This window comes from Chlamydotis macqueenii, chromosome 1, assembly GCF_036417535.1.
Source record: "Chlamydotis macqueenii isolate bChlMac1 chromosome 1, bChlMac1.mat, whole genome shotgun sequence".
NCBI classification, from domain to species: domain Eukaryota; kingdom Metazoa; phylum Chordata; class Aves; order Otidiformes; family Otididae; genus Chlamydotis; species Chlamydotis macqueenii.
Genome location: NC_141556.1, coordinates 215,538,628 through 215,551,982, shown reverse-complemented (window position 1 = coordinate 215,551,982; position 13,355 = coordinate 215,538,628). Strand labels below are relative to the sequence as shown.

General features: G+C 56.7%; 1 protein-coding gene and 1 long non-coding RNA gene across 3 annotated transcripts in view; one reads left to right on the top strand and one right to left on the bottom strand.

Moving 5' to 3' along the window:
• Window positions 1-13,355, top strand: part of DCHS1 (dachsous cadherin-related 1) — a 50,972-nt gene that overhangs the window by 19,792 nt on the left and 17,825 nt on the right. For both annotated transcript variants that reach the window (XM_086739880.1, XM_086739881.1), the window contains exons 3-8: window positions 5,013-5,201; window positions 5,316-5,547; window positions 6,395-6,631; window positions 7,000-8,019; window positions 8,227-8,414; window positions 13,254-13,350. In XM_086739880.1, the coding sequence (XP_086596006.1) occupies window positions 5,013-5,201; window positions 5,316-5,547; window positions 6,395-6,631; window positions 7,000-8,019; window positions 8,227-8,414; window positions 13,254-13,350 (1,963 nt within the window). The remainder of the gene's footprint in view (window positions 1-5,012; window positions 5,202-5,315; window positions 5,548-6,394; window positions 6,632-6,999; window positions 8,020-8,226; window positions 8,415-13,253; window positions 13,351-13,355) is intronic.
• On the bottom strand, window positions 10,148-13,260 carry LOC147602459 (uncharacterized). The gene is made up of 2 exons (XR_015257540.1): window positions 12,171-13,260; window positions 10,148-10,577 (listed from the first exon to the last, which is right to left on the bottom strand). It is a non-coding gene; the product is annotated as an uncharacterized LOC147602459 (long non-coding RNA).

Here is a 13,355-nt window from a genome sequence, read left to right as displayed (position 1 = left end):
TGCGTACTGTCCTGCAAGGGGAAGGCAGACGTGAAGAGAGATCGAGTGCCTCAGGCCCAGGCTGTGCTCTCCCGCCCGCGGTCAGGCGCCAGCTCTGCACAGCTGCAGCAGTGCTGTGTGGCCAGGGGATGTCCTGGACAGGCGACAGTGGAGGAAACTGGCAGTACAGGGAAGTGATGGAGGCGTCACTGGGGGTGACAAGAGACAGGCGCCAGTCCTAGTGCCCATGGGAGCATCTTTACAGGGCCTGGGATGTGATGGAGCTGTGCGGGGCGGAAGAGGCAGGGAGGGACGGGGTGTGCTCTAGGACATAGGGGAGGTGTAGTAGCCTCTTGCAGGCCAGACCTGGCCATGGCTCGCACAGTGTGCAGCGCTGGGGCCACCAGTGCCGCCCTGGGCTGAGGAGGCTCTGTGTGAGGCTGTGTGAAGGCTGGGGTTTCCCAGGAGCATGCTGTAGGCAGAATGAGGGGACAAGGCATGGAGGGAGAGCAGAGCTCTGTGTGCTGTGCGCAGTTGCAGCCGGTTCCAGAGAAATACCGTGCTTGCAGCCAAGCACATCTTAACAAGGCCGAAGGACAGGCGGGAGCCCTGGCCCTGTGCTGCTCAGAAACCCTGGTCTCATTCTGGACTCAAGCAGGATGTTCTGCAGGACATTAAGTCTCAGTCTCCCTCTCTCTTCAAGACCAAGCAGCTGATTCCTGTCAGAAACACGTCCCGTATGCAATTGCAGGATGCATTCATACAGCCGTTATCTCCTGATCGCAAAGAATTTCCCTTTGGAGAATGGCGTCCTGCAGGATAGAACAGGAAAGCTACAGGCCAGAAAACATTCTGACTGTGCAGCTGGTTTATCAAGGAAGAGGATGGGCTGCCTGGTCCACCCACTGATACCAATACAGAGAGAATTCCTGAGAACAGTCACCTCCTGGTCTTACAAGGGCAGAATCGGGCTCAGGGATAGAAGCGGTGACTGGAAGTAGGTCTTCAACAGAGAACGTAATGAACCATAGAAACAATTCACCATGCTTCCTTCTCACTGCTGCACTGGCTGGGTCTGTGAGTGGGAACGTCTGGACTCTTGATGGCAGAGCTGCAGTCACCACGCTCCCTGCCTCGCGGAGCACCCTCTAGAGTCCAGCATGGGGCGAGAGCACTGGGCTCTGGCATCGCTGCTGTCCGACGACACGGCACGGAACGTGCAGGTTCCCCCTGCGCTTGCCCTTTGTGAGCAGTTCTGTTCTCGGCACACAGGGTTGCAGCTGCACATGCTGTGGTCCTGGGCAGAAACACAGTGCGTGCTTCACCTCTGCACATTGTGCCTGGTCTGTCTGTGGGGATCCTGCGGGCTTGTGCAGGTGTCCTGTGCAGATGAGGTGACCGCACAGCTTTGCCCACGTCTCCTATCTGCATGCTGACCCTGCGGGCTCATGCAGGTGTCTTGCTCCCAGCTTCAGCCTTCTCCTTCTCTCTGTTCTCCTCTCACGTAGCTCCTCCTGAGAACAGCCAGTCTCGGCCCTTCGGGATGTTCGAAGGAGTCAGAGGTGAGGGTGCCCCAGGAGCTCCATTCAAGCTCAGAGCTCTGACTCCTGCCCCCACATATTCAAGCAGCAGGCCTTGCATAACCCCGAATTGAGTGTTTCCTGGGCTGTCCCATAGGCAGCTTGGCCCCATTTCCCTCTTACTTCTCAGGCAAACATCAGGAGCCACATAAGTCAGCTACAGTAAAACCAGCTGTTGATCCAAGATTTGGGGTGGGCACTAAATACAGAGCCTGGGGCTGCCCTGCATTAGCTTCTAGCAATGTTCCTAGAAAAATATCCAGACTTGGTTTAAAAATTTCCAGGAGTGGTGAATTCACCACAGGCCTTGATGAGCCCTTTTGGTGGTTAATTATCCTCACAGCTAAAAATGTGCACCATGTCCCAGACTGCGTGTGCTCTGCAGTCGGCAGCTGTGGGTCCCAGCTGCTCGTGCCAGCTAGACGGAGGTGTCTGCCGTACCTCGTGGCTCATCAAGCCCTGTGCTGCCTCTCGGAGAAGGCCCCAGGAGACATCACCCCAGCCGCAGTGGGGATCTATGCTGCCTTCGGGGCTTGCATCAGGGCCCGCTAAGCCTGCAGCCACAGCCCCGTCCCACGGAACGCATGCACAGGGCATCAGCGGTCTGCAGACGCTGCCTGCCTGCGGGCGGGAGAGCCCGGGCTGGGGGCTGCACCAGCCACAGCCCCACTCCCTCTCCACGCAGTGGCAGAGACGCTAAGCAGGCGGCCCGGCCGCCACACACTGAGCTAACACAGCTAGCTGCTCCTTCAGGTGTTCTGTTGTACCTGCGGCTTCTCTACGTCATAGGTAACGTAGTGTACCTGGGCACTGCATTAGCATCACCCCTCCAAGTGAGACGAGGACCGGACACCCATCTGCGGCAGTGGTTGCTCCAGTGCTGGTGTAGCAGTGACATGACCGCTCTCGGAGCCTGCATGAGCTCATGCAGGCAGGGTGTACGCAGCTGCTGGTCCACAGGCAGTCCCACAGCAGGATGGGGAGCTGGAGTGCCGGACACGTGTGAACAGGGAACTTTTCTGCGGATGCCTTGTCCTGGCTCTACAGCTAGGTTTGCTTCTGGCTCTGGACTGCTGGCTCCAAGAAGCAGTCTTGCTGGGAGATCGGTACCAGGGAGCAGCCAGGGAGGTGGTGCTGTACTGCATAGTAGTGAGAGCTCACCTGTTTCTCCCCCATTCCCAAAATCTGACCCAGCTCCGGTGGCAGGAAGCTGGATTTCCAGATAGCTCCCCCTGTGGGCATCTTTCTGAGGATGGCGACCGTCAGAGGATGGTTTAGGTGGCAAAGTGAGGCTGTTCTGGAAGCACCAAAGCCCTTGGCTTGAGGAGCCTACAGAAAATTCCTTACTTTGCTGCACAGCTTGTTGCTGCACAGTGTATTAAAGCAGCTGACATGCGTTTTAGAGTGCGATTAGAGTGATAAGCAGTCCATTTTGAGGGAAAGGAGTTATTGATTTGCCATGCAGTGCCTATTCCTGTCACTATGGCAGCTCATCGGTTTCAGGTGTGTTTCCATCTGTGGTTGCAGAGAACGCTACCAGCTAAAACCCCGGCACGGCACACAGCTCAGGTGCATTGGTACAGGGCTGTTGCCCCAGTGATGGTGTCCAGCGTGGAGCCAGAGCACAGGTAACCCGACTGCAGGTTTCAGTGCTGTCAGTAGGGTCACATTTATACTCTCAGATGAGCAGCTCCACAGCAAAGGAGCTGGGGCGGGAGGGAGGGAGGGAGGGTGTTGAGCTGGGGGGAGGCAGGTGGGTCCAGTTTCCCAAAGTGCTCTCCAGCCAGCTGCTGTCATGGCACCTGCGGCTCTGAGTGCTCTGCAGCTGGAGCAGGGGAGGGGGATCCTTTTTTGTGGTGCTTCTTCTGGCAAGTGCTGCAGGGTGGGGGGCAGACACTGTGCAGGGAGCGTGGTGCTCGCTGTAGATGTGTTCTCAGCTGCTCTGCTCAGGCATCCCATTAGAGCGCAGGCAGTGGGGCAGGAGCTGCTGAGGTGCGCTGCAGGTGCCGCCTCCCCTCCCTGCGGGCTACGGGTCACCGGGCAGCGGTGGTGGGGGGCTGTCTCGGGGGCTGCCTCCCCTCGCTGGGGTGCAGAGCCTGTGTTCTGGGCAGAGGGAGGTCCCACCTCTACCTGATTTGTTTTTTCTTCCCTGGCCCAGCTGTTCTCTGTACTCTCCCCTGCTGTTCCTCCATCTCGGACGGCTGGGTGCGTGGTTCAGGTTGGGGGCCCTGCCCGAAGCAGAGAGCTGTGTGCAGCCCCCAGCTGGGCCCTTTCCTTGGCGCGCGCGCAGCGTTCCTGTGCTCCTTGCTCACAGGAGCCGAGGCCCCAGCTCTGCTGCTGGGAGGAGCTGTGGCTGACGAGGCCTGAACTCCGCTTCACCCGGGCCTGGCCCAGCTGCCTCCCTCCTGGCTCCGTCCTCTGGCTTTGTTCTCAGCGCAGAGCTCCCAGCTGGTGGATGAGCCATGGGCAGTGATGCTGGGGTCAGGGGGAAGGAGCTGTTTTCTGCTGACCTGAGCTCCGCAAGGAGCCCAGGATGGAGCTGGTGCCGTGCAAGCAGGGAGTGTTTTTAATCCTCCTGCTGTGTGTTAGCATGAACTGCTAACGCAATTCATGTGGCCCAGGCTCTGGTGGTCCTGGCTGCCGCAGGGCAATGCCGCCCTCGGTCATCATCCTCAGAGCCCAGCACTGCTGGGCACGGGGCTCTGGAAGCAGAACAGAGCCAGGGTCGTGGTGACAAGGGGGCTGGCTTTCTCCCTTTCCTATCTTAAGCATCTCTGCGGACGAGAGGGAGCAGAGGGCCAGGGGCAGCTGCTGCGAAAGCACGGGTTGTCCCTGGCTGGTCGATCAAGGTGGGCACAATGGGGATGCGTGGCTCCTAGATCCTTGGCATCTGCATGAGGCTTGGCCTTCTGCACTCCCTCTCCGTACGGCCTTTTCCTTTGCTAAGAAAGATCTGTTGACCTGTGTCACGGATATTGCCCCAGGGGTGCAAAGAGGGAGGTGTCACCTGAAACAAGGCACCTCTGGTGGTGCAGGGGCCCATGGCAGCACTGTAGAAAGAAAGCATGGTGCAGCTCTTGCAAGTCTGCAATGCTGTGCTCCCCCACCTCTGTGTCCCCCCATGGGGACCGGGCCAGCATAGGCTGGTCCTGAGGTGCCCCGCAGCACTCCCAGGGCACTGTCTGCAGCCACTGAGCCCCCGGGAGGCCCTGTCCTCTCGCAGGGAGGGCTGCAGAGTGAGTGGTGGCTTGTCTGGGACAAGATGCGCAGGACCGAGGTGTTGACTGTCACTCTGCTCGGCTACGGCCAGCTCTGAGGACTGGGCAGTGGTTGTGGGCCATGGAGCAGAGAGCAGCACTGGGTTCTGGAGGTGGTAGTGGTGGTGGGCTGGGTCTGGCTGGTGATCTTCTCTGTGATACTGGCCCTGCTCATCTAGTGCCTTCCCTCATGCAGGTGACAGCCACGGATGCAGACAGCGGTACGTTCGGCTCCCTTTCCTACTCCATTGGCTCTGGCATCGGCAGTGTTGTCCCCACGCAGTTCAGCGTCGACAAGCACACAGGGCAGCTCTGCACTGTGCAGCCCCTAGATCGTGATGAGGGCACGTCTGCCTATGATTTCACCGTCACCGCTGTTGATGGGGTGAGTGCTGGAGAGGCCATCAGGGATCCGGTGCTGCTGACTCAGCACTGTGCAGGGGATGCTGTTGTCCTTGCCCCTGCTCTTTGCACCATCTCTGATCTGGTCCTTCCACAGGGTGGCTTGAACTCCATGGTCTATGTGAAGGTTTTCCTGGAGGACATAAATGATAACCGGCCAGTGTTTTACCCGCTGGAGTATGCTGCCAGCATCAGCACACAGAGCATGCCAGGTACAGCTGTACTCCGTGTTACTGCCCATGACAAGGATGAGGGACTGCACGGGAAAGTGACCTACCGCATTGTCCTGGGAAACTCACCGCCTCTCTTCTCCCTCAACAAGGACACAGGTGAGAGAGAGCTCAGAGGGCAGCCAGTCGGCAGCAGTCAGAGCAGTGGGATGCGCGCAGGTGTAAAAGCCAGCCTGAGGTCACTGCTTGGCCATCTCAGCAGTGCAATCTGCCACCAGCATATATCTGTTCCACTCCCTGCCACATCTTCCCTGTCTCAGCTTTTTGAGCCTCCAGCAGCCTCTTGCCAGAGTCAGTCTCTGACCTCTTGTTTCTGTTCCCTGCTCTGTTCTTCATTTGTCCCATCTTCCTTTCTCTCCCTCATTCCCCATCCCTGACTCACTGCGCCTTTCCTCCTGCATGCTGCTTGCTTTGCCCCACCAGACTCTGTCCTGCTTAGTTGCTTGTCCCTGCCCAGTTCCCTCTCTCCCCTGCACAGTTCGCTCTCTTTCCCTCTAGCTCTCTATTGTACTCAGTCCCACCTTTCTCACTGGCTGCATCTGCTCTGCCTTGTTTTGGCCACCAAAGCCAGAGAAGTTCCTGCCGGGGAGGTGAGTGCGTGGGGGTGTGGTGCCAGTGGCTCTCAGCAGGACAGGAAGGTGTCCTGTGTTCACTGTAGGCATTGGGGGTCTCTCCACACTGATTCTCAAGTTCCCAGCACGTGACTGGGATGAGACAGGCCTACCTGCTGTCCTAATGCAGGGCCACCTCCTTTGTAGGGCCTGTCAAGGATGGTCCTTCCATTCTATGTCTCCTCCAAGAGCCTCCTCACAGCCCAGATCCCACCTGCTGTGCTGTGCCGTGCCCCTCATCCTGCGCCCCACACTGGAAGCCCTATTCCCTCTTTTCCCTCTCCCAAGCCCTGCCCTCTGGCTCATTTCCCCCTCCGAACTGCTTTCTTCCCTAGGTGTCATCTCCCTCTCATGGTCCCTGAGTGGTAAAGCCAACACCCTGGTACAGCTGGTGATCGCTGCACAAGATGGTGGGGGCCTACAGGCACAGCCAAACGCCCAGGTGAACATCAGCATCGTGGAGGGCACGGTCTCACCCCCTGTCTTTGAGCAAGCTCAGTACTTCTTCACAGTGCCTGAGGACATGCTGCAGGGTGCCAACGTGGGCGCTGTCCGGGCCCAGAACCCTCCAGGTATGGGCTAGTCCCTTTTCTATGCATTGCTTTCCCTGTCCCTGTGTCATCTCGAAGGTCCAGTACCACACTTCCCCACAGAGCAACCCTGTTCTGGGAGCTGCACGCACGCACAGAGGCACATACATCCAAATGTGCACCCATGCGATTGTCACTCAGCTCAGTGCACACTCTCACATGTGTGTGTACGCATGTGTGTCCACACGTGTGTACATGCATCTGTCTGTACGTGCACATGCACAGAGTGCTCTGTACACATCGTGACCAGTCTGCTGCAGGCAGCACTGCCCAGCACTGCTGTCTCGGGGAGCTGGGGAGGTGAACCGACATACACACTGTCCTTCCTGTCTTCATCTCCCTGTCCACAGGTCATGCTGATGACATCTTTTATTCCATCTCCTCGGGAGATCCTCACGGTTACTTTTCCATCGACTCTGCCTCCGGGCAGCTCCGTACCAGCCTGCCTCTGGATCATGAGTCCCAGGCAGTCCTCGTTCTGGATGTCCAGGCCCGAAGTGGTTCACCCCCTGCCTACAGCAACACACGCGTGAAGATCTCTGTGTCGGATGTGAATGACAACGCGCCAGTGTTCCCAGCCTCCTCCGACTCCATTCTGCTGCCAGAAGCCACAGAGCCTGGGACTACAGTGTACACTCTGCAGGCCGAGGACCGTGACAGTGGTGCCAACGGTCAGGTGAATTTTGAGCTGGTCTCAGGAGGTGACGGCACCTTCAGTGTGGAGCGCTCGTCGGGGGCAGTGCGACTGGTCGGGGCCCTGCAATACGAAGCCAATGCAGCCTACAGGCTGGCCATCGTGGCCCGAGACAGTGGCGTTCCCCAGCTCAGCTCCACGTTCACGCTGCTGGTGCATGTGCAAGCCGAGCACGACAACGGGCCCATCTTTGACACCCTCACCTACCGCGTGGAGGTGCGGGAAGGCGTGCCTGTCTCCACTCGCTTCCTGCAAGTGCGAGCCCTGGCACATGACGCAGAATCCGTGACCCTTACCTACCACCTGCGTGCAGACGGGGATGCTGCCAGCTTTGGCATCATGCCTGAGAGTGGCTGGCTGTACGTCAAAAGTGCACTGGACCGGGAGACACGGGACCTGTATGTGCTCACAGTGCTGGCCTCGGCGGGAGGCGGTGGTGCAGGGGGGGAAGCTCGAAAAACAGGCACCAGCACCGTACGGATCAGCGTCACTGATGAGAATGACAACAGCCCCCGGCTGAGCGAGGAGCGTTATTTCTTCACTGTTCCTGAGAATCAGGCTCCTGGTAGCAGTGTGGGGAGGGTGATGGCGAGTGACCGGGATGCCGGGCAGAACAGCCGTCTTACCTACCGCCTGCTCCAGCACGATCCCAACTTTCTTATCCACACACAGACAGGTGAGAGACTTCCCAGCTTCCTAGGCTGGGGCTGGCTGGGGAGAAAGCCCAGGGCAGGTCAAAAGTGATGCGGGCCAGGCCAGTGCCGCAACAGAATATTCGTCTTCCTACCCCTGCGGTGCTGGGCTCCCCAGCAACGTACCTGAGCACAGGCTCTTCTCTAAAGAGTTTTTTGAACTTAGCTGTGTCCCCACTTCTCCCTCACAGGGGAGCTCAGCACCAAGCATAGCCTGGACCGGGAGCAGCAGTCCAGCTACCAGCTCTTGGTGATTGTGCAGGATGGGGGAGCACCGCCTCGCAGTGCCACAGGAACCATCTATGTCACTGTGCTGGATGAGAATGACAACGCTCCTGCTTTCCTTCACGTGGCCAGTGGCCAGGAGCTGCCCGTGCAGGTAGGGGCAGCAGGCCAGAGCCCTGGTGAGGCGGGGGTCTGAAAGCCTCTGAGTTTGGGGCAGGCAGTTCTGCAGGGCGAAAGGGAGTGGGCAGGGGCACCCAGGAGAGTTTCAGGGTGGGAGATAAGCAGGCACAAGTTGCAGAAGCAGCCAGAGCAGTTTGGTAGAGCTGATTGAGCTGTGGTGAGACGGGCATAGCCTTGGGAAAAGCAGACGTCTGTGTGCGCAGAGCAGGCGAGGACTGCAGAGGTTCTGAGGGCAGCAGGACTGACAGCAGGTGGAAGCTCTTGCTCGCACATTGCCTGCAAAGATGGAAGGTGAAAGGGAGCCCTAAACCTGACCCAGCGGAGCCAGGGGTAAAATACTTGCTAGCGGAGAGGAATGCGGTGCTGTTAACTTCTAGGTCTCAGGACTTTTGGTATAGCTGCTCAGCTTTCTGGGAGGTCAAGAAAGCACTGCCCAGCTGGACTTTGCACTCGCAAGTGTTTTCTGAGAATCTGCTGTGGGTCCCAGCCCAGCTTTCCCCTCGTTGTGTGGTGGCAGAAGTCATCCAGGCACCAAGTGCGCTGCAGACCGGATTATGTCTGTGCTGCTCAGCAGAACGGGGTGAGGACCAGCCCTCCACCCCCTGCCCCCAGTGGCTGCATCTGCTCTGCTGTGGGCCCTGTGGCGTGGCACGTGTGGCGAGAGCTCGCTGGAGCCCGCCAAGCGGTGCTGGCAGCCACGGAGCAGGATGTGCAGCGGGGGCCCTGTTCTCATCTCCTCTGCACAGAGTGGGGAGAACCTGCAGCTGAAAGGACGTGCTTGCTCTGCGTGTTGCTGTGCTTCAGGCAGAGCGCTCAAAGCCACTTGCGCTGTGCTGGGTTTCAAACGCCACAGTGATGGCAGCCTTCCTCTGTCACAGGTCCTGCCTGAGCTGCACGCCAGAGGCAGGTCGGAGCAGGCAGAACTGTAATGGCAGGTCACTGCTGCAGCTTGCTGGCCACCACCACAGGACCCTGGGGACACCCTGCAACTCCAGTCAGAGTTGCAGCTTCCCTGTACATTACCTTTCCCTTCCTGTTCAGGAAGTTGCAGCCATCCCTTGCCCAGCCACCTTCTTGCATGTCCAGCTGGCACTCTCTGCTTGCAAAACTGTCTGGCAAGCGTTGGCCTGGGTGAAGGCGTCTCTCAGGGCCTGGTGGACGCAGAGGAAGGCAAAGTTAGTCTTGTGCTCAAGGCGAAGTTAGGCTTGTGCTCTCTCTCAGCAAGGCTCTGGCCTTTGGGTCACCCCTGCAGGCCACCGACCAGCCCACTGTGGCGCTGCTGGGACTGCGGCCGAACAGGCTCTGCGGAGCGGCGTCGCTCACACTCCGTCTGCGGTCAGCGGAGAGTCCTGGCTCCTGTGCGGGGACGCCCACACCACACTGGCGCAGCAGGCTCTGCAGTTGATTCCAGTGTTTGTGGCATGAAGTGCTGGGAGTGTCCTGCTAGAGCTTGGGAGGTCTCTTCTCATACGAAGGTCCCACAAAAGTATACGCATCCCTCAGGAGGCAGAGCAGGGCTGGGGCAGATTCAGAGTCCTGAGGGCAGGTAAATGCTGTGACAGTTTTGAACAAAACAAATAGTTGGACACTGGTTTGAAGCTCTCCTGCTGGAAACACTGGTAGAGAAGGGTGAAGCGCAGGAAGAGGCCACTGTTAATCGTGAGTTAGGTGTCGAAGAAAGGCTGGGAGGGAAAAGCAAAAACTGAATGACAAATGCAAAGCTCAGTGGTTTGTTGCAGACTTGCTGGGTGAAGTATTCATAGGGATGTTCATTAGGCAGAGCAGAGGGAGGTTTCTGTATCAGCACCTTGCTCTAGGTGTCAGCTAGAGGCTGTCCCCCACGGCAGGGCTGCGAGATGAGCTGGTCGAGCACACTGGTAACACGCCGGCAGGACCAGTGGCGTTCACACTGGAACTGCAGCTGTAACGGATCCTCCCAGGGAACAATCACTAGGAAAGGGGAGAGCAGGCAAAGGGAAGGAAGAAGTGGTCTGTTGTCGCAGTATGTCACTGGTGGGTGCCTGGGGCTGGTGCTGGTGTCCTTGCTGTTTAGCGTTTTCGTATATCCTCCAGAACAGGTGACTTTGATGTGCCCAGTCTGTGCACAGTAACGAAGGTGAGGGCTCCCTGTGAAGAACTGTTGAAGGAGCTTGGTTAACTATTCAATTAGGAAAGGAGACGGGAGATTAAATTCACTGTTGCTGACTGGAGAGCAGTACACGTGGCAAAAAGCAATATGAATTTCACTTGCACAGTGGTGGGCTCTGAAGTGGCTACTTAAGTTTAGGAAGAATATTGGGGCATCGCCGTGAGTGCTTTGTGAAAACGTCAGCTCAGGGCTCAGCCTCAGTCAAAAAGGCAATGCTGAGTTTTATTAGAAAAGGGACAGAGAATGAAAGAAAACATCATTACCCTGCATCTCAAATTCTGCACACGCTCTCTGCCCTACCTCCGTTCCACTAAATAACCAGTAGTGCTGGAAAGGTTCAGAAAAGGGTGTTAATGTGATCTCCAGTAGATAATGGTTTCCATGCAGAAAGAAAATACTTGAATGTCCTTTGGCATGGGAGAAACTGCAGGAATATGACAGAGGTGTGCAGTGAACAGCACAGAGAAAGTCGTGGGGAAACTAGAAGTTGCTTTTTTCACAAGACATGACCTAGGTAGCTTCTTAAGACATGAACAGGCAGCAGGTTTAAAATAAAAACAAAAGCAGTACTTTTTCATGCAGAACATAATTAAATTGTGAAATCATTGCCTAAAGTTGCATGGGTTCAAAATTAGATGAATTCATGAAAAGAAAAAAAAAAGCCGTTAAAGTCTGTTGAACAAAAATACTATCTGTGGCTCAGGAAGTGACTTAGCTGCAGACTGCTGGAAGCTGGGAAGGTTTTACAGGATTGTTCTGTACATACCCTATTCCTTGCATCGTCTCTATATATCCCCTGCCCGCCACTGTCAGAGCTGTGCCAGTGGTTGAGATGGCTCTCTGATCTGTGGACCAAGCTGCTGTTTGCAACAACTGTCTTCGAGGGTGGACATCGGAGGTGGACAAGCCTGCCTGGTAGCAGTTTTACTAAGGCTGAGGTTTTTGCAGAGGCAAGACTACTTCTGTTGCTGTTTATTCTTCTGTTTGTGCATCTGCAGTGGCATTTGTACATGAGCCTGTGGACGCTGCTCATTGAACTCCTCTGCTGGGTTACTGCTTTTCTACGATGGTGCTGGGTTCCTTGTGGAAGAGGAGCGTGGCCATGCATGCAAAGCAGGAGCGCCTTGTATTTTGGTTGAGGGCGATTAGGGACAGCATGGGGGGCAGGCCGTGCCCCAGCCTGTTACAGAGGAGGGGGTGGAAGAGGCCTCAAGCACACAGCCCCGCTCAGAGGTGTCCACGCAGACACTCCTTTTCATAAACAGCCAAGCTATATTTAGGTCTTCTGCCTCCATAACTGCTGTGAAATGCTCTTCCAGATTCCTTGATCTGGTAGTTAGAAACTGTCTCTTAATTTCCAGCCTAAACTAATTTCTGACCACTTTATACTCATTTGTTCTTGTGCCAATACTGTGTTTTGCTTAAACAGCTCTTCTCTCTCTTTTGCATCCCCTCCCTCTCCCCAGAGTTTGCAGAGTGCAGTCACATCCCTGCCTGGCCGGGCTCCTCTGCTCTCCCCTCCCCAGTGCCACCAGCGCCATGCCAGCAGCTTGTGCAACGGCATTAACACTTAACACTTACCTTCTCTCAGGAGCATCTTTCCTTGGACTTTTGCTCGGATTCCACTCGTCTTTTTCATAAATGTGTCAAAGCGGCACCGCACAGAGATCACCTAGCACAGCTGGATCTGTGCGGATGGTTTGAGCGGTGGGGTGTGCTGTAGGATGGGAATTTGAGGTCTGTGACTGTAATGTGAGGCCAAGTGGGGAACCTGCTCTACCAGGGAGGTGTGGGTAGGTGCAAGGAGCCTGTGCTGGAGGAGAGCTGGGTCTGCCAGCAGGCACGGGTTGTGTGCTGAGGGTACTCCCCAAAACTGAGAGGTGGTGAGGGGCAGGAACAGGGACACATCCATTTCCATAACTGCCCAGGAAAGGTGCTTGCATGCAATGCTGTTACACTTGGTCTCTGTCAGGAAGCTGGTAACTCACCTCAGAACATGGGGCTAGCTGAGCACACCCGTAATTAATGTTGTGATGGTATTGTGGTGTACTGGCATAGAATGGTGATCTTAAGAGCCTACAGCCAGTCAGCAGTGCTAACTGGGAACAGTGGAGAGAAGGGAAAAGCCCTAAGGGTCCGGGTGTCCGAGCCCAGGAAGAACTTCCAGCTGCGTTTCCAGAGACCGCAAACCTCCCTGGGCTGGCTGGTGGGAACTGAGGAAATCGCCTGCCATTGCCAGGGCCCTCTGGAGCTGTCACGCCTCACGTCTGTGTGTTTGCAGCTGAACGGGGCAGAGAGAACCAGGACTATTGTGGAGTCCTGGATTTTCCTGGCTGTAGAGGCTTTGGATGAAACAGTGTCCTCCTGTCACCCTGTAGCTGACTGCTGCAGCATGCCCCAATGCTGCTAGGCTGGTTGTTGAACTGGGCAGAATGGGAGGAGAGCTGGCAGGGCAAGAATTCCCTTTGCCAGCTTTACTGGGGACTTCTCCATGTTGTCCAACCTCAGGCACAGCCTGTGGGTCTTGCCAGGGGGTCTTTGCCTTGAGTGAGATGCAGGACTGGTGTATGAAGATGCAGATCCTGTGCGGTGCGCTCGGGGGGTTCTGGGGGTGTTCTGAAGGGTGCCCTGTGCTCCTCAGCTGGTCTCTGGGCTGTGCTGCAGGTGCTGGAGGAGAAGCCGTCGGGACTTCTCGTCGCCTCCCTGCAGGCCAAGGACCCTGACGAGGGTGAGAACGGGACCATCATCTACTCGCTGATAGGTATG